The sequence below is a fragment of the Sylvia atricapilla genome, chromosome 29 (genome assembly GCF_009819655.1).
Source record: "Sylvia atricapilla isolate bSylAtr1 chromosome 29, bSylAtr1.pri, whole genome shotgun sequence".
Classification (NCBI taxonomy): Eukaryota; Metazoa; Chordata; class Aves; order Passeriformes; family Sylviidae; genus Sylvia; species Sylvia atricapilla.
The window spans coordinates 1,270,964-1,290,209 of record NC_089168.1 but is presented as its reverse complement, the minus strand read 5'-3'; the positions used below and the strand labels follow the sequence as shown (position 1 = coordinate 1,290,209).

General features: G+C 48.0%; 1 protein-coding gene across 1 annotated transcript; it reads left to right on the top strand.

Annotated features, from left to right (window-relative positions):
• The first annotated feature begins 845 nt into the window (after nt 1-845).
• LOC136372843 (keratin, type II cytoskeletal 7-like) lies at nt 846-6,315 on the top strand. Its single transcript, XM_066337680.1, has 9 exons — nt 846-1,301; nt 2,309-2,523; nt 2,870-2,930; nt 3,544-3,639; nt 4,224-4,388; nt 4,468-4,593; nt 4,834-5,054; nt 5,326-5,354; nt 5,843-6,315. Exons 1-9 carry the CDS (start codon nt 846-848, stop codon nt 6,313-6,315), a joined length of 1,842 nt encoding a protein of 613 aa, XP_066193777.1.
• The last annotated feature ends 12,931 nt before the right edge of the window (nt 6,316-19,246 follow it).

Here is a 19,246-nt window from a genome sequence, read left to right as displayed (position 1 = left end):
GCCTTTGGGATAAGCTCCAGAATAGTTAAAGCCAAAAAATTAACTGTCAGAAATAAGAACTTGAAGGATGATTCTAGAAAAAAACCCTGTCACTGAGGTCACAGAACACACATCTGTGAGCAAACAGAAATAGGTCACAGGGAAGGTAATCTTGAAATGCTGCACATTTCCAGAATTCTGCACATTCCCAGAATCCTCAGAATTCTGTGATTCTGTGCATGTAGCTCGGAGATACTTTGAGTCCTTGCATACAAATCCAGACCTTAAATTCAGTGAATTTGCTGGTGTTTCAGATAGAGAAATGCCCCATTACGACACAACTTTGACAGTGTTTCTTGTTCTACAGTTGACTTTCTTCTTTTATTTTTCCTTTGAGTTACTTTTCCGCACCCAAAATTGCGAAATTACCCCCACAAAGTGCAAGTCCACAAAACATCCCATCACACACAGCCCTATGAGACACAAAACCCCAAACGACACACTGCAAACAAATCACAAAGAGTTCCTTCAAAAATGTTCCTAAACTATAATTAGCACTAAGTTAGGGGAGCACTTCAAACCGTAATGTATTCGAAGGCAACTTGCAAACAGAGCACTTTTAGATTCCTTTTTATTTCCTCAGTAGTTACTATTTGCAGGGCTGGTTTGCATTTTGAGGAGCATTCATTGCTGCCAGGCAAACCAAACCCTTAAGTACTTAAATTAATGTCCTGATCCTATCAAGGCCAGCTTCCCGAAATATATATAAGGGACAGCATCCCTGCGTCGCTGCAGTGGGATCCCTGCTCCTATCCTGCACCAGAGCAGCCCCATAACTTGGCTATTCTACCTTCAAATAAGCCACGATGAGCAGGCAGGCACCAACGGTGAGATCTGTCCTGGGACGAAGAGGCTTCAGTTCAGCCTCGGAGATCTGTGGTCGCAGCTACGCTGCGTCTGCCAGCCAACCTGTGCGGTGCGGCGCCTACAGCAGCAGGAGCGTTTGCAACCTGGGCGGGAGCAGAAGGATCTCCTATGTCAATGGGGGCTGCAGCACCGGCTGCCTTGGGGAGATGGGGTTCTCAGGCATGGGCTACGGGAACGTTGGAGGAGGAAGGGTTGGCCTGTGTGGCCCCCGGGGATACAGCATCGTGCGGGGGTACCCCGAGCGCAAGGCCGATGGCATCCAAGGGATCTGCATTGACGAGCGGCTGCTGAAGCCCCTCTCTGTCGGGGTGGACCCACTGGAACATGAGATACGCTGCCAGGAGAAGGAGCAGATCAAGACCCTCAACACGCAGTTTGCTTGTTTCATCGACAAGGTGAGTCCAGACCTGCTCCAGAATTGCTGTTCCTTGAGTAAAACCAACCTGACCAACCCCCTTCCAAACCCATCTTGTGCCTCGAGTCCATCGACCAAAGCCCCAGTCAAGCTCACCCATGAATCACTGAGCTGGGTCCACACAGGGGTCCAGCCTTCCACAGAGAATTTTAAGACAATTCTATTAAATTTTAATAACTAGTAATAATTTTAAGATCTAATTTTAGGGTCCTTTAAGAGATCTTTTTAATGGGGCTCATTTCAGCCCTGTCCTTGTTCTGCCATTCCATGGCCTTTGAATTATGGCCACGGTTGCACTTGCTTTTCTTGAAGGTGTCTCTTCTTGGACAGTCTCAGTTCAGACTGGATTTCTTGCTGCAGCTGAGATGGAAGCTACAGCCCTGACAGGTTCATCTTTCTGTCCTGTGTTAAATAATTCCAATAGTTCCCTCCTCTCTCTGACTTCAAATATAGTGACAGCTCCAAAAACTTTCCTGAGGGCAAAGGTAGTTAATCTTGATCCAGACACATAAAGGTTAGGATCAAATCTGATCTGTCACCCAAGGATCCCTTTGAAGAAAAAACAGAGACAAAGCAATTTCACTATGTGGGGACTCAATTTTATTCTAAAATACATCAGAGGCACCATCTGGAGGAGTTTTGTTCCTAATACTTCTTAAGAAATGCAGATTTAGACACCAGGCTCCTGCATTTCTAAGGTAGACATGGGACTCTTTGATTTCTAAATAATGTAGACATGACATTTAGATTTCTGAATAATTTAGATGTCTGAATTCCAGATTTTGAAATAATTCAGACTCATGGCATAATAAGGGTGGATAACTTATTCTTAATAAGGGTGGATAACTTTCAGATCAGGGTGCTGTATCATCTCTCACTTCCTGAAAATCCCACTCCTGTACTTGTGGTTAAGAGCAGAGAGTTAAACAGGTGTTGAGTCCCTGTCTTCACCTTTTTACTTGAATAATTGCTATCTTTTGCCTTTAGGTCCGATTCCTGGAACAGCAGAACAAAGTGCTGGAGACCAAGTGGGGCCTCCTGCAGCAATATGTGCTGCCAAAAAAGGGGAAAAACCTGGAACTGTACTTTGAGAATTACATCTGTGACCTGCGGAAGCGCCTGGACTGTTTGCTGTGTGAAAAGCAGAAATTGGGCAGTGAAGAATGTGCCACAAGCCAGCTGGTGGAGGAATTCAAGTGCAAGTAAGGACCTTCTGGGCTCCTCTAGCTGGTGGCATTTTGTTTGTCTGGTTCATCTCGGGCAACTTCTCCCAGATTTGTGGCATGTCCCCTCTGGGAGTGCCACATTCTTGTGTTTCACTGGCAAGCTCTTTGCATTGGTAATTGTTGTTGTTGCTCATGAAGAAGCTTCTGATCTTGGGATGGTTTAATGTCTCTAGACAGTGATCTGGCAGTGCCCTGTGGCAGTCCCATCAAGAGAGAGTTGTCATTTATACCTGATGGTTATTGTCATTTATACCTGATGGTTGATGTCTGAGTGTCTGAGCATTTTTCTTTCCTTAGCCCTTTTCTCCTCCTTTTCCAACAGGTATGAAGAGGAAATCAACAGGCGCACAACTGTGGAGAATGAGTTTGTGGCACTCAAAAAGGTGAGAAGCTCAAATGACATGAATCCTTATTCCTGTAGTAGGTTTATTTGGGGCAAAACTTGGCTGAAATAGTTAATTATTAACAAAAGCCCACAAAATTGTTACAGTGAGTTGGAGGGAGACTTAGAAAGAGGGTTGGGAAAAGAGGCAAATAAAAAGTAAAAATAATGTCTCCTCAAAGTTTACATCATCAGCACTACAGCACCAGTTTTGTTGCCTCAAAAACATTCCTGAAGTGTGGGAGGGGGACAGAGCAGGACAGGTCACACCAGAAGACCAGGTTATTTCTGGCTGTCTCTCCACATCCTTTATTCTTGGACATCAGAAAAGCAGGAATCATTTGAAGAATATTAAAAAATTGTGCTTAAATACTCATTAGTCAATTGTGGTTTTGTAGCTGCGTCCTAAGTGATAAATCAACTAATTTCTGCAAGTTGTTGGAATGGTTTCATTTTCCTTCAGGAGGCACTGGAATATCCTGACTCACAGTCTCACACCTTTTTTCTCTTGAAATCTTGTTGAGACACATTTCTGTTTGTTGGTGTTGCCTCTGTGTGTTTCTTCAACAATCACAGCCAGGTTTGGGCTGGAATGTGTGTCTCTCCTCTTGCAGGATGCAGACTGCATCTTCTTGAACAAGGAAGAGCTGGAGGTGAAGGTGGATCTGTTAAGGAGGCAGCTGGAGCTGCTGAAATGTGTGTTTGAGGAGGTGAGTTCCTCTGGTACATCCTGAGACTTCAGTGGTCCTGTCTCATCCTTCAGGGGCTCCAAACTTCTACTGCTTGAAACTCCTCTGGGATGTGTCTCATACAAATCCCTGAATAATTAAAAGCTTGGAAGTACAAGGTTGATATAAAGTAGCATGATTATGCTGGAGATAGGGTGGTTCCCCCTTCCTTCATGCAGCTCCAGGTAGAAATTGGCAGTGTCCTAACTACCCTGGAGAAAAGATGCGTCCGTCTTGTTCCTCTGGATTGCAGCTGCCTGATTAGAGTTGAAGCAACTCCCAGCTCAGTCTTGTCATTAAATCACTCAGGCAGCAGGAGATGAAAGGATACCAAGGGTTAAGTCACTCCAATTCCTTGCCCTTGATGTGGACAGAATTGCTGCAGGTCAGCAAGTAGGTCAGCAGTCACAGGTGGCAACTCACACTGCCGCAGGATTTTGTGCTGAGCCATCCCAAGGGACATTTCTTGACTTGTTCTATCCCTCAACCACTGCGTGCCCCAGCCCTTCCCTCTCTGCAGAGCCTGAGAGGTGGAAAGATCTGACTAAGCCCTTCCCAACCTGCAGGAAAGGGCCCAGGTTGATCGCCAGCTCTGTGACACCTCGGTCATTGTCAAAATGGACAACAACCGAGACCTGGACATGGAAAGCATCATCAAGAACGTCGAGTGCTGGTACCAGGAGATTGCCCAGAAGAGCAAAGAAGAAGTAGATGCTTTCTACCAGACCAGGGTGAGTAAGAGGCTAGCTGGGTCTGTGCCTGGCAATGTCACAGGCCAAAGGTGATGACTGTCCTGTTTCTTGGTTCCAGTTTCAGGAGCTGCAGGACAAGAGAGGGAAATTCTGCCATGACCTGCAGAGCAACAAGTGTGAGATTTCAGAGCTGACCCGGATGATCCAGAAGCTGCAGTGTGAGCTGGAGAGCGTCAAGAAGCAGGTAGGAGATGTTTCCAGAGAAGTAAGACAGCTCAGACATAGGGCAAGGTGATGCACTGATCTTTAGAAGACTTGAGATCTGCTCTTGGTCCTGGCTGGAATGTGACAAGTGGAGAGGGATGGGATGCTGGTGCGTTTTCCCTGTCTGCAATTGGAAGAGCAGATTTATCCAAACCCAGAGTGTCCAACAACTAGGATAAGAAGCTTTGCAGACACCTGCACTGTTGTCCTCCCCTGACAGGTCTCCTGTCTGCAAACCTCCATTTGTGACGTTGAGCAGCGTGGGGATTGTGCCCTCAAAGATGCCCGGGAAAAGCACATTGAGCTGCAGAATGCTCTGCAGAAGGCCAAGGATGAGCTGGCCTGCATGCTGCGGGACTATCAGGAGCTGCTCAACATCAAACTGGCCCTGGACATCGAGATTGCCACCTACAAGACTCTGCTGGAGGGTGAAGAGAGCAGGTGAGTGACACATTTCCCTCCTGTGTATCTGAGGCCATGGCAGTTCCTGCTCCCAGGTGAATTGTAGAGCTCCAAGATCTCCCCAGGCTCACATAAACTGGACCTGAAGAGGTGCCTGGAGGCCATGGAGGCCACATGGGTGCCAGCAAAAGCAGTTCCTGTCCTAGGGATAGTGAGGCATGTTACAACAAGGGACTAAGTGGTCTGGATTTTGTGAGTAACGTGAAATTGGAAATTGTGAGTAACGTGAGTTTCTCTTTTCTCCCCACAGGATATGTGTGGGGAACCCTGTGAGCGTGTGTAAGTAACTGCACATTTTCAGCCATTAAGATTTCTTGTTTTATGAAAGATACCTTTGGGAACAGCATTATCTGTCAGTTCCAGGTCCCTCTGCCTCCCTTTTACAGTTCTGGAAAGTTTAGCCCCAGAAATCTCCAATATCTTAGAATTTTTAAGAAATCATCTTTTGGAGTGAGTGGAGGTGAAACTCAGGACTCTTCTGCTTGCCTTTTTTTAGTTTCTACCCTTGGAGGCAACAGAGAGATGTCCTGGGGATCATGGGCTATGTACTGAACCTGAGAGGCACCAGCAGCACGGGAAGGGGGAGGATCCATGAGGGGATGTGTTGGGACATGGGGAAGGAGTAGGAAGGAGCAGGGGCTCAGACATGTTGGACAAATCTGGAGGAAATCAGGTTTGGTTGGTTCCGTCACTCAAGAAGCAACCTGCCTCGCGAAAGCCTTCCAGTTTTCCTCCCTAACTGCTGACTCCTGTGGGCTCTGTTGCAGCTGTGGTCAGCAGTGGCTACAACATCCCTGACGACTGCGGGATGATGGCCAACGGGGCCGCGTGTGGCTATGGCTCCCTGGGCAGACGGGCCGGGAGACACAGCTCCCAAACCGGCGGCTTCAGCTCCCGGAGTGCCGGGATCCACCCCAAGAGGGTCCTCAGCTCTGTGGCCAAGCAGTGCATCCCAGAGGTGTTCTGCCAGGCTGGAGGGGTCAGCTGCAAAGCCGGGGGCTTCAGCTCCCGCAGCGGGGGGTACCCAGCCCGCACCGTGGTCAGCGCTGGGAGCGCGGCGATGAATGCCAGGATGGGGCCCTGCCAGGCTGGAGGAGTGCTCAGCTTTGGCAACCAGGGCTGTGTCATCCGGCAGCTAGCAGGGCCCCCCGTTGTTGTCTCCAGCCCTGAGGTCGTGGGGTGCAACAACGGCGTGGTGGGGAATTTCGGGGTTGTCAGAGACCCCTGTGTGGTCCCATAGGGACAGCAGCGCTCGGACACACCTGCCCTGTGCCACAGGATGCAGGGTGATTCCTCTGCCCCATAGTAGCAACATTTGTCACCAAACTCATTCCCACATTTATTAGGCCCAGATGTATCCCCCCGAGCTGTGTTTTCAGAGTCCCCAAGCCTAAAGACCCCTCTAGAAACTTCTGCTGCAGGTGCTCAGCACAGTGTGATTTCTTACTTTACGTTATCACAGCTTTAAGGGTCTGTTTGTTGCGCTGCTTTCCTCTCTCTCTTTTCCCATAATGAGCAGATTAATTAACAAAATTCCTCCCTCCAAGATCCCCCTTTTTTCTTCCAGCTCCTCCCAAAGCATTTCAGAAAAGAGAATGAGGATTTAACTGCTTAACTTTCCCAGGAGATTCTGCGAACAGCAGACTCCTTTTATTTTTATCCTGTTTTTGGTCCAAGAAAACCCTGCTCTGCAAATTTATGCTTAAATCAAACAAAGTAATTTTCAAAACACCTGCTGGTTACTCCACAGCCATCAGCTTTTTGTATGTGTGTGGAATTTGCTTATGGATGAACACGCAGTACTTTCGTTTGCTTCTGCATGTTGGGGTGGCTAGCTCAAGGTGTGCTGATTTTTAGAAGAGATCATCCCCTTTCCTTTTCCATCCCCCCAAAATGCCAAGGGAAGTTACTGATGCATAAATTGTCCACGTTGACTGCAGTAATGGATCTGTTCCCATTGACTGCTCAAACTTCCCAGCTTCTCACTGAGTCCTCAATAAACTGCTTTGAAAGGACATTTTTTGTCTCTCAATTTTTCCATAGATGGTATTTAAAGAAACTACAAAATAGGTGAAGAAATACTCTAGGGAGAAATAAGAACCAAAGAGACCTTTGGATTCTCTGCAGGCAGTTTGGGACATGGTGGGGCACAAGTTTATTTATCTCTGGTTTATTTATCTCCTCAGAGCATATCATGTAAGGTACTTTATAGACCAATTAACGATTGATGTCAAAGATTTCCAGAAACCTCTAAAATAATCCTGAGCACCACATAGTGGTGTTTTCCAGCCTGTTGCAACCTCCAAAGTATTTGTTTGATCCTTCCATGTCAGAGCAGTTGAGTAAAGATGAATTCCCACTGCCCTTCTGGGCTCATAGGTCTGGTGATCCGGGCTGTGGGATCAGAGTTGTGTTTCAGACACAAAAATTTGGCTTTAGTGGCTTTGGGGCCAACAAAGTGTTATTTGAACTGTGTGACTTAAAAGGCCCTGAGATCTCTTGGCCTTAACGGGGTGGGATTGACTTTGCCCCTGTTTTGGAGTCTCCCATGTTGAGCTCAGAAGGGTTGCTGGGGTTTTATTTCATGGAAAAAATGACACTTCCATGAAGGGATTCATCTGGTCAAACACAGGTGTCTAATTTAGCATGAAATGCATTGAGCTTGAGGCCGTCTGCACCAATGGGATCTGTCCTGGCTCTGGAGGCAGCCCCAGGCAGGGGGATTAACCCAAACATGGGTGTCCCATGCCAGGCGCCTGCAAGTTCCCAGGAATCCTCCCTGCCTCCCCCCGCCAGACTTGCAGACGTTATTATCACAGGGGATTTCTTCCTGTCTCCAGCCCAGGAAGAATTACAGGTCACACAGCCTCAGTAATCTCCCCACTCTCACAGGGCAAAATTCTAATTGCAACCTGAAAAAAGAGGACAATTAAAGGGTGAGGCAGGGAAGAAGATCAGCACCTTTGGGGAAGGGCAGGGGATGCCATTTCTATGCTGAGAGTGGAAAATGCTTCATCCAGTTCTGACCAGCTGTGTGTCAGACTGTGGTGGAGTGAGGTGGATGCTTGTCCTCCACCTATGCCCTCTCTCCCACACGGAATCCCAGTTCAGCAGTTTCATTTTTAACTGGCTCCAAGAAGATGGGATGGAGCCCACCTCAATGGGGAATTCTGCATTTGAGCTTGCTTCATTCACCACTTGCAAATGGAATTTGGAAACAGGAGTCCCTCACATCAGGCAGCTTCTGTTAACAGTGTGAACATCACGGATTCCTCGTGTGGATGTCACTCAGCCTTGGCCAAGTGTCCAGGAAACACTGCAGCTCCAAATTTGGATCTTGTGTCCATGAGGAGGCCTGGCTATCCCTTCACAATCCACACCCAGCATGATTCGGCTTGGCTTTGTGCCAAGATCACTTTCTGTTGTATCTTCCTAAAAAGATGGTTTCTTGAGGAAGAGGAGGGTGAGGAAGCCCTGCTTTGGAGCAGGGGTTTGATCCTCACCTGGTTAACATGACCCATGGCTCTTCCCCCACATTATCTGCTGTTATGGCCTGGAAAAACAGGAATTGGCATTGCATGGCATTCCCAGCTCAGAGGGGCTGGGGCCTGGCAAGCCCCAGGATTTCCAGAGCTTTCCCCCCGACCATGAAAGTCAGACACCGAGGCAGCCGCAGGTGAGAGAGGACTCAAGCCTGGGCTGCCCCTGCAGGGCCCTGGGCTGAGCTCAGACAGGAGCCTGAAATACTCTGAGCATTACCAAGGGTGACTCCTCCCAGTCCTGACTGAGGAAGTGGGAGGTGTCTGCCTAATTTCAGAGGAATAATTAACTTTTACTGGCCTGAATAATAGAGAGAAGACAGGGAGATGATCCTGCCTCACCCAAAACAAGTGCAGCTCCTTTCCTCCTCCTCCTCCTGGAGACAACACCCAAATTTTCTGAGCTATAATATTAGCAAACCAAAGAAGGAAATGAAGGCTGCATTTCTTTTTCTCTCTCTGGCTACAGCTCTTAAAAATCTTATCACAGGAGCAAAGGGAAAAGGCTCATCTCAAATGCTTTTCAGACCATTCATTAAGCTGTAAAACAAGCTCAAAATCCTCTCCTGGCAAGGGACTGCTACCTGTCTTCCCAATATTTATTTTGTGTTTTAATCTTGGGGATTGTTTTGACTTTATTATTTTTATTTCCTTTTCAGTCTTAAGGACTGTTTTGACTATTTCCCTCCTTCTTTTTAATAGCCACAAGTTCAAACACTCATTATAAGTTGGGGAACTGTAATTTCTGTCAATTAAAAATAATCAAAGAAAACATTTTGATACTGGAGCAATGTCTCCATTAAGTTCTTCTAAGGGAAAAAAAATTAGAAATACCATTCCAGGAATTTTATTCCATTAAACGACTTGTGTTTGGTTGATTAATTGAATAAAATTAACATCATCCCAACCAAATCCAGGACACCAAACCAAAGCCTACCATAGCTGAGGAGACGAAGAAGAGAATGAGAAGAAGCAAAGTGCACTCATCCAGGCTGAGTGCACTGTCCAGGTCTCTTCCATCATCCAGGGGACACACAGACTACTCAGAGGGTTCCTCCTCCAAAACCCAAACGTGTGCTGCCAGAAGAGCAGCATCAGGAGAGGGGAGACTGCTCCTGCATCAGACACCTCCCTACCCTTCCTAACAAGCATCTTCCAGTTCAACCATTCTGAGCAGGGTGGGACAATTCTGCCATAAATTAATCTTTAAAATAGGAGAGATTTACGGCACCAACCCATCCAACCTGAGCTTAATTTATGGACTAGAAAGGTGAGGGTTGGGCCTGGCACAGGCTGCTGAGAGAAACTGTGGCTGCCCCATCCCTGGAAGTTCCAAGGCCAGGTTGAACAAGGCTTGGAGCAACCTGGAATGGGATGGGCTTTAAGATCCTTCAATGGGATTCTTCTTCTCCTACACCTTCTTTGCACTGAATGCACCAAGACTGGAATGCAGGAAGAGGAGGAAGAGGTGGGACTCTAACAGGAACAGAGAGAAAGTCATCTCCCAGAAAATCATCTTCCAAAGTCATCTCCCAGAAAATCATCTCAGAAGTCCTGGCCACAGCATGTCCCTGCAGCACAAGGCAGGAACAGCAGCACAAGCGCAGCCACAGCAGGAAGAACACCCATCCCAGTAAATAGTTGAGCTGGTAATTAATCCTGGCAGAATAAATGGAACAAGAAAATGTTCTCCAAGCCAAGGCTGTCATTTAAGCTGTTCCACTTCTTCATTATTCCCCGTGTGTAAGAGCTGCTGAAAAGTTTTTTATGTCAAAAGCTGACACCAACCACCACAAGCCAAACAAAACCAGGCAGGCTGAAGAGACATTTCTTCCATCCAACCTGGATAAGGAATCCAAAACAAGGAATATTTTCTTAACTCTACCACTAGACAGGCTCTTCCCCTGGCCTCTCTGTCCCTTCCTTCTCTACTGACCTGGAATAAGATAAAGATGCTGAACCTCTGCACTTTAGCATTGAATGAGTTTTTCAAGCCTTTTAGCTCAGGAGCAGCAGAAAAAGGAAAACTAAACTCGTCCAACCTTTGAATCAACAGCAACAGCAGAAAATGGATCAGATTTACTGGAACAAGAACCCTCTTTGGCCTCTGTGGAGATGGTGGTGGTAGAGCACATCAGGAGGAGGGAAGAGGGATGTGAGGGGAGGATGTCTGTGCCTTAGGCTTGGCTTTAACAATCTCAGAATCTGGGGAGTGCAGAGATTTGGGGTTCTGGCAGCAATGGAGTTGGAGGATGAATCCCGGTCATGGTGATCCCATTAGCTCTCACTCTGTGACCAATGAAATAGCCAGAGCATGAGCAGAGATCTGGGGATGAATCACTTGGGACAGTGAGAAAGATATAGAAATCTCGGGAGCAAATCTGCCTCCTTTGCTGACAAGGTAGGAGTGGGATTTTTGTTTTACTCCATGGTTGATTCCTTACAAAGTAAATCTGGGAAGCCCCCAGTCATATCACAGTGATTTGGCTTGGAATATCTCACTTTAAACCAAATCAACTCGTGCCATTTCAGCTTTTGATTTTTAAGTGTTAGCAAAAAGATTTAAATGTCTCAGAAGTTCCTGGAGGACAAAAGGTGACAGGTGAGTTCCCATCCCTGGAGGTGTCCAAGGAATGACTGGACATGGCATTCCTAGCTCTAGTGTGGGTGACCAGGTGGGGATTGGTCACAGGTTGGACTTGATGATCCCGGAAAGCTTTTCCAGCCTCAGTGATTCTGGGGTTCTGTGAAGCGGATGCAGATTTATGGCATCTTTTACGCAGGGAATGATTATCAGGAAGAATCTAGGCTTCTTTGTTTTCAGCTCTTCAATTATCAGTCTGTTTTCAGCTCCTGGGAAGTCCAGTGGTTTTATTTCCCCTTTCTGACCCCAAATGAGATGTCTCTTATCCTGAGACATTGCTTTCTATTACTTACCCATTATTCCATTATTACTAGTTCCAGCACACAAAGGTGGAGACAAATGGGGGACTTGTAGCTGCACTGACGGGAAATCCAAGGTTGGATTTTCAGCCCTGCAGCCCCAGGAGGGTGGGAACAAACAAGATCCAAAGAACCTGCAACAGAGCAGATTGTGGATAAAGATAGGTAAGAAATTAGTCCCTAATTAATTCCTCCTGCCAACACTCACTCCTTGCAGTCAGATGGCTCCACAATCCACGCTTTATTCCAAAGCAAGTTGTTCCCTGTGATGTGGTCAGCATTACTAATGGGGGGGGGGGGGAGGGGGAAGGCTTTGGTTAGAGATCTGAGTTGTGAAGGGGTGGATCAAGGCAGGACAAAGATATTCTAGGTCTGTGGTCCAGGCTTAGAGTGTGGGGAGGATTCTCTACCTCCTTGGATAAAGCAAAGTGGGATCATGCTGGGGTTTTTTATCCTCTTCTTAACACAGCTTCTCTTTTAAGCTGGTTTTAGTGGGAATCCAAATTTTTCTTGGAGTCTTCATCCCTGGAGCATGGGGAACATTGGACCTATTTCTTTGGTGTCCAAACCAAGCATCTGGGTAAATTCTGACCTAATTTTAAGGGATTCAAGGTTTCTTTACTACAACCATGAAACCTTCCTCAGGAGATTTGCTCTTCCCAGAAGACAGATGAGCAGATTTATCTCCATAAAAGTTGGACTTGGTGGTCCTATGGAGTGCCTTCCAAATGAGAATATTCTGTGATTCTATGATTACTCCTCTCCACTTTTTCCAGGTCTGTGTCACTGAGGTGGTTTGAGGAAGCTCCTGACCACAGACAACACCCTCCACAAATCTGCTCAGAAGAAAAGAAAGGAACCCAAGCCCCAACCAGCCATGCAAAGCAGCCAAGGGTGAACCAGTGTCACTGGTCCTGCACTGTCTCTGGGAGCTGGATGGTGCCACAAGAGCACCGTGGGGCAGGGTGGGCTGAGGGAGACAGGAACTGGGGTTGCTGAGATGTGTTTGAAGACTAGAAATCCCTCCCTTTATGTCTATAGGGAAATGCAAGTTGGATTTGCTTTTTTCCTTGAAACACCCTTGTGTTCAGCACAGCCTAGTTTTGTGGTGACAGAGCTGGGCTGTTACCCACCTGGGTTTATGGGCTGGTTCTCTATGGGAACAAAAATACCACCAATATTCTTCGGGGTTCAAATGGGGAATCCTCTGTCTCCACCCAGCACTCACTGGCCATGGCCCAGTTCATTAGGGGAATTTATTCATTTCCAGGATTAAAGGAGGCTTTGGTGTTTTCTTCTATGGTGAATGACCCCAGTCTGGGCTGTAGCTGCAGGATGGACACTCCCCTTAGATAATTAGTTCTGCATTTCTCCAAAAGTGATGCAAATGAGGGTGATTAACTCTGAACAGCAGTTTTTCTACAACCTTTAGGAACAAGGTTTGTGACGCCTCCATTGCTGTAAAAATGGACAATTTTTGGGATACAGGCCCTGTCAGAAATCCCAGGGCACAGACCAGAGCAGGCTTCAAGGCTTTGAACCATAAAGGAAGGAGGAACCAGCTACTGAATATTATTGCACAAGAGAACTTCCAGCTCTGGAGGAGCCCAGATGTTGACCTGGGATAAGGAATTAAACAGGACCTCTGTCAGCTTCCTTGAAATGGGCTGTTTTGTACAACAAAATTTAAAGTGGCAGTTATTATGTGAAAAAAGGAGAAAGAAGGGAAAGGATAAAAACCTTTCAGATTTTAAGGTTCTTGTTCAGTTCTAGGGTCAAAGAATGGGGATTCAGGGCAAAGGAGTGAACTGTGCATCCAAGACCTCTGGATTGAGAGTGGGGACCAAGAGCCTGCCCTGCAGAGCTCCGTGTGTGACAGTGATGAGGATTTGGGTGGGAAGGTGCTAAACCCGACGGGATGACAGGCACTTATGCCAAACCCAATGGCAATCTCAGAAGCGACTAGTCCCCTTTATCATGAACTCTTGGAGTGACTTGAAAGGAGTTGCTCAAAAGGGCAGTGACGTTCTGGGGACAGCCCAGGGTGTTTGTCAGCTCTTAATGAAATGAGGCTGAGGAAGGCACAGTTGTCACGCTCAGTAATTAAAGGGAAAGTAAAGCCTCCTGTCTATGCTTTGGGAGCAGCCAGGCTGCAGACGGGATCAGGAAGGCTGAGCCGAGCAGTGACAGCATTGCAAAAATGCCTAGGAGGAAAAGAAAACATGAAATGATCTCCAGGTGAAGCCAAGGAGGAGCTTGGAATACCAGAGGTGCAATTATTGGGATGCCTTGAACACCAAGTTGGCCTTGGATCATTGAGATTTCCACATGCAAACCATTCTGCATGGGGAACAAGAGACACCGGTGCTTCACACTCCTTGGGATCACAGGCAGTGCCCAGCAGGTGGATTTCCCCACGGGATATGAAGGGAGAAAATTCAACCACATAATAACAAGAACAAAGGGAATAACAAGGCCAAACATCGATGTGTGTTTGTTGCTCTGAGAAACTGCCCTGGAGTTCCCCCAGTGAGTGTCCCCAGTGTGTCTATCCTGCCAAGCCAAGGGGGAAGAGGGAGCCTGAATCACTTGGGATTACCCAGGTGCTGAGCTGGAAATGAAAATGTGAATTTCTAAGATCCCACTCAGCACAGTTTGCCCAGAAAAGTGTAGGTTTACCTAATGTGCTTTCTTTGATCCTCCAACAGAGCATGGCCAGAGTCCTGTTGGCAGGAAATAGATTCATGGAATGGGTTGGGTTGGAAGGAACCTGAAAGATCATCTAATGCCACCCCTGCCATGGGCAGGGACACCTTCCACTATCCCAGGCTGCTCCAAGCCCCATCCAGCCTGGCCTTGGACCCTCACAGGAAGGAATTTCTTCTCTAACCCTCGCCTCTGCCAGTGGGAAGTCATTCCCTCTTGTCCTGGCACTCCAGGCCTTTAGAATATCTCTCCATATGTTTCTTGGTGTTTCCTTCAGGCACTGACTGACTACAATTAGGTCACCCCAGATCCTTCTCTTCTCCAGGCTGAATAATCCCAATTCTTTCAGCCTTTCCTCACAACAGCTGCTCCATCCCTTTAATCATCTCCAAGGCCGCCCCTGGACTCTCTCCAGCAGCTCCATGTCCTGTCTGTGCTGGGCCCCAGGGCTGGAGTAGCCCTGCAGGTGGAGTCTCACCTGAGCAGGGCACAGTGGCAGAGCCTCCCCCTCACCTGCTGCCCACGCTGGGGTCTCAGCCCAGGACAGGATTCACAGGAGGATTTTCCATTCCCATTTCTCTGTGCTGTTTCTTGGCTTTCTTTTCCAGTCACTCTGTGCCGGGTTTTCTTGCAGCCCAGGTTCCCAAGCCTGGTGCCAGTGGATGTTGGGAGGGGCCCAGCTGGATTTCAAAGCTACTATGGACACATCTCTGGCCATGAGAGGAAGAGTTTCCCAAAATAGGAGATTTAGGTCAAGCAGTGAAAGAATCCCCATCACAAAAAATGAAATCAAAGCATGATGTTGTACCTTTGAAGGAAGTGGTGGCTGGCCCTTCCCTGGAAGTGTCCAAGGCCAAGCTGGACGAGGCTTGGAGGAACCTGGGATAGTGAAAGGTGTCCCTGCCCATGGCAAGGGGCAGAATGAGATGAGCTTTAGGGTTCCTTCCTGCCTAAACCATCCCGTGGTTCTATGATGACCTTGCTCAGTGCGGGGAGGGATCGTCACTCCAGAGGTGCTGTGACTGTTGCTTTGCTTTATCTCCAGGAACATGTGGTTTTGTGGAAATTCAGGGTGTTAATCTCTGGAAATGAAGGTTGCAACCCTGCAGGCTTTGCTGAGCCAGGGAAATAAAGAGTGTGAAGCCAAACATTCCATCTGGCTGCTCCAGGGCACTGGGGCTTTAGGGAACGTTGGAGCAGGTGTTCCTGAGTATTAGAGCTGCAATGGAGGTGGTTGCCAACTCCTCCAGGACAAATCCTGCCTTTATCTCCACTTATTTCAGTGGAGAAACCATCATACAGTGAAAACACTGAGCTGCCACAGCTGGGGTGACACACCGAGGTTTTCTGCCTGTTGGTGACAAAATGAATCACAAAAGTGACTTCAACCTTTCATTAAGGTAATAGGTACAGCCTCCAGAAGCTCAGCTTTCTGTCATCTCCTTAATCTGAGTGTCCATCTGGGAAATTTAATGAATAGGTGCTCACCACACCATTGTTGTTTCTCCTGCTTCGAATTTGTTCCTTTATTTTGCTGAGGCAGCTGTGGACAGATAAGAACTTCTGCTCTGGGATCACCCTCCCCGGGCCCTGCAATGTCTCCAGGTTCTCCTGCCATGGTGGCATTAGAAAACAATCTTTTCCAAGCTCTCTCATTGGCTATTCATGATCTCTTTCTTCAACATAATGCCTGGTTTTTGGGGAGAATTTAGGTAAAGGACTCCTATGCTGAAAGTGTTTTTATTTACTGGTGATCTCACTTGCCAAGTTGTTTTTGCATGGCCTGTGAAAGGCTTTGCTCCCTAACCAATGTCTCTCCTTGTCCTTCTTCACTTTTAAATTCAACACAGAGATTGTTGGCTGATAAAATCTCAGCGTTCTCTGCTCTGCTGCCAGCAAACAGCATGAAATGTTTGTGCATCGTCTCCACTTCACTTTTGCTTTAAAGAAAACTCTGAAATAGAAGTTTGCAAAATCAACTCTGTTACATCAAGCACCTGTTCACTGAGCAGCTCCTCCCTGTGGTACTGCAGACACTGGTGTGACACACGGCAGATTTCCAGACATATCAATGGGAACTAGTTGAAATTGAAATTCTGAGGGTGAATTTCCCTCCTCCCACACTCTCCCCTTTCACTCAGCTGCTGGAAGGCATCTCCAGAGTCCCCAGCTGGCTCTGTGCATGAAGGAACACGTTTTCTGACTAAAACCATCTTTACAATAGAAGAGACGAGACGACTATCCTGTGAAACAGCATAGCCCCATTTCCCACCTCCAAGTCTGATGCGCTCCCCATGGGAGATTTTTTGCTAACCTTTCCAAAAAAACCTCTTCCAGTGGACACCTTGTGCCCTTGGGGGGCTCTTTCTCCACAGAGTGACTCCCTCCAGTGCTCTGCTTTCATCCTGACACCACCACTCTGATCCCACCCCATTACTTAGAGCCCTTGTTGTCCCTCAGCCCTGAGCACTGGCACAAAGTTGCCTGGATGATGTCAAAATGCCTCACAAATTCCTATGCAAAAGAGGAACATTACTAAAAAAGGAGTGGACACTTGTGGTGGTTGGCACGAAACCTCTGTCTCTTGCAAAAGGTGGCTCCGTGTGTTCCTCACATGAGACGTCACCTTGAGGAACGATATTTTACAGAAACATGGAATAGTTTGAGTTGGAAAAGACACACCCAAATCATCTGTACAAGACGCGCCGAAAATCCCAAAAATCATGTGCCTGAGAGCACTGCCCAAAGGCTCCTGGAGCTCTTGGGCCTGTGACCATTTCCTAGAAAACTTGTTCTGTGCCTGTCCACCCTCTGTAGGCAGACCCTTTTCCCAATATCAAACCTAACCCTCCTGACACAGCTGTTTCCTGGGTCCTGTCACTGCTCACAGAGAGCAGAGATTGGAGCTGCTCCTTGAGATGAAGATGCAGCCCCTGATGAGTCTTCCCTCAGACCCCTCCAGCCTGGCTTTGTGTGGCCCCTCCAGACCCCTCCTTATCCCCACGGCCCTCCTCTGGACTCTCTCCAACATCTTTAGGTCTTCCTTATCTTGTAGCACCCAAATCTGTCCCCCCAGTGGAGGTGAGGCTGCCTCAGCCTGGAGCAAAGCAGGACAACCCCTGGCCTGGCTGGCCCTGGCCTGGTGCCCCTAGGAGGTGTTGTCCCTCCTGGCTGCCATGGAACACAGGTGGGTCGTATCTGCTCATTTTGTTCTCTGAACAGACTGTCACAACACCCTAACACTCCTGATGGGACCACACGGGTCATCCACCGTCCAGCAGAAGGAAGGGAGAAGATTTGGGAAGGTCATACCTGGAAGCACCTCAAATGCAAGCAGTACATATGGGCAGATGTGAAATAGCCTGGAACATCATGGAACATCATGGAACAGCCTGGAAGGAACCTCAGGAATTATCTTTTCCATCTCTTTGCCCCGGAGCAGCATAAATGGACTGGGACGATCCAGGCTGAGGGTGAGGAGCAGCTGTGGAGCAAGGTTACTGGTTCCCAGTTTCAGACCATCATCTCTACCCCAGTCCCCACTAATCCCTGTCTGCTTTGATGTGGGAGTGGAATGAAGCTGCACTAAAGAGATAGGGAACAGCCACCTTTGGAGAGCACGGCCAGCAAAACCAGTGGGAGGTGTCCTGGGGGCCTCATTAACCCTTTTCATGGTGACTTTGTGTCCCTTCTGCAGGGACCCACAAAAACTGCCCAGCCTGCAGGGAGGGAGGGAGCTCACCACCATCACCAGGCCCTGACAGCTCTGTTTTTCCAGGAGAGGGTCTTGAAAAGTGCTTTTCTCATTGAGAAAAGCAGACTCGGGAGGCTGTTGGGTGGTTTTTCCAGCCAGAATCCCAACAAGAGGTTGGAAACACCCCCAGGCTCTCCCTGTCTGCAGGGGTGGCTTAGCAGGTCCCAGTTTAGTAGGCGCTTAAGCAGAATGAATTTATCTGGGCAGATGTAAATTTCAGAGGTGTTAAAGTCTCATGAAAGCCACCACAGCTCAAGGAATGTTTAGGGCCAAGCAGCTCAGGGTTTTCCCCTGTAAACCTGAGTGGAAGCTGTAGGTTTAAATCAAACATGAATCCCTGAGAGAAGTGGTTTCATATCCTTCTTGGAAAGAGGAAGGTTCATGCCTCTCTGCCAACACCATCTCACCCCCAACCAGCCAGGACAAAAAGAGGACATGTGAAAAGGTCTCAAGGAAGATGACCTGTGCATGAAAGCCATTGCAACCCTTCTCCTGGGAAGCCCAAACCCCATCGGAGTCCTTCCTGCTTTGAAGTTGGTGGAACCTCCACCATGTGACTCTGAACCAGCTTTGTGAAAGCTCAGCAGCTGCAAACCACAGGCACTGCCCTGGACTGACTTCCTCTGATGTGCAAGGCTGGGCACCTGGAAAAGCCACTTCATAGGGACAGGAGCAGAAGCCAGAGGTTGAATATCAGGTTTGTTGTGGAGGAACAGCCCTAGAACTCTTCATACACCAGAAGGGCTAGCAAGGCTTGCAGCTGGTGGAGGGTGATTGTCCCATGAGCAGCATTTTCCCTGTTTTACAACAAAACCAGGGGTTTGGAGGGTCTATAGCTCTGAAATCCATGTCCCTCGTGTCACAAGGCACTCCACAGTGGCTGAGCAGAGATACAGGGGATAACTGGGACCTGACCCCAGCCAGATGAAGATTTCTCACAGCTGGAAAAACTGGAAAGTTGTCGTCCTCAGGGGAAAAGGGCTGTGTCCTTCTTGCCATGAAGAGGAGATGCAGTGTCTCTGCGGTCCTGCTGGGCAGCAGAGCTCGGAGCAGCGGCTGCTCCCAATCCTGCAGCCGTGCAGGGCTGGGCCACATGGAAAGCAGGACTAGAGCCTGGCTTCTCCCTGTTTTCAGCTTGCCTGTGGTTGTGCCAACGTAAAAAAGTTCATGAAGGTCATGTCTGGACCTCCCTAAGGGCTCAGTGATGTTTTGTCCTATCCGTGAACACC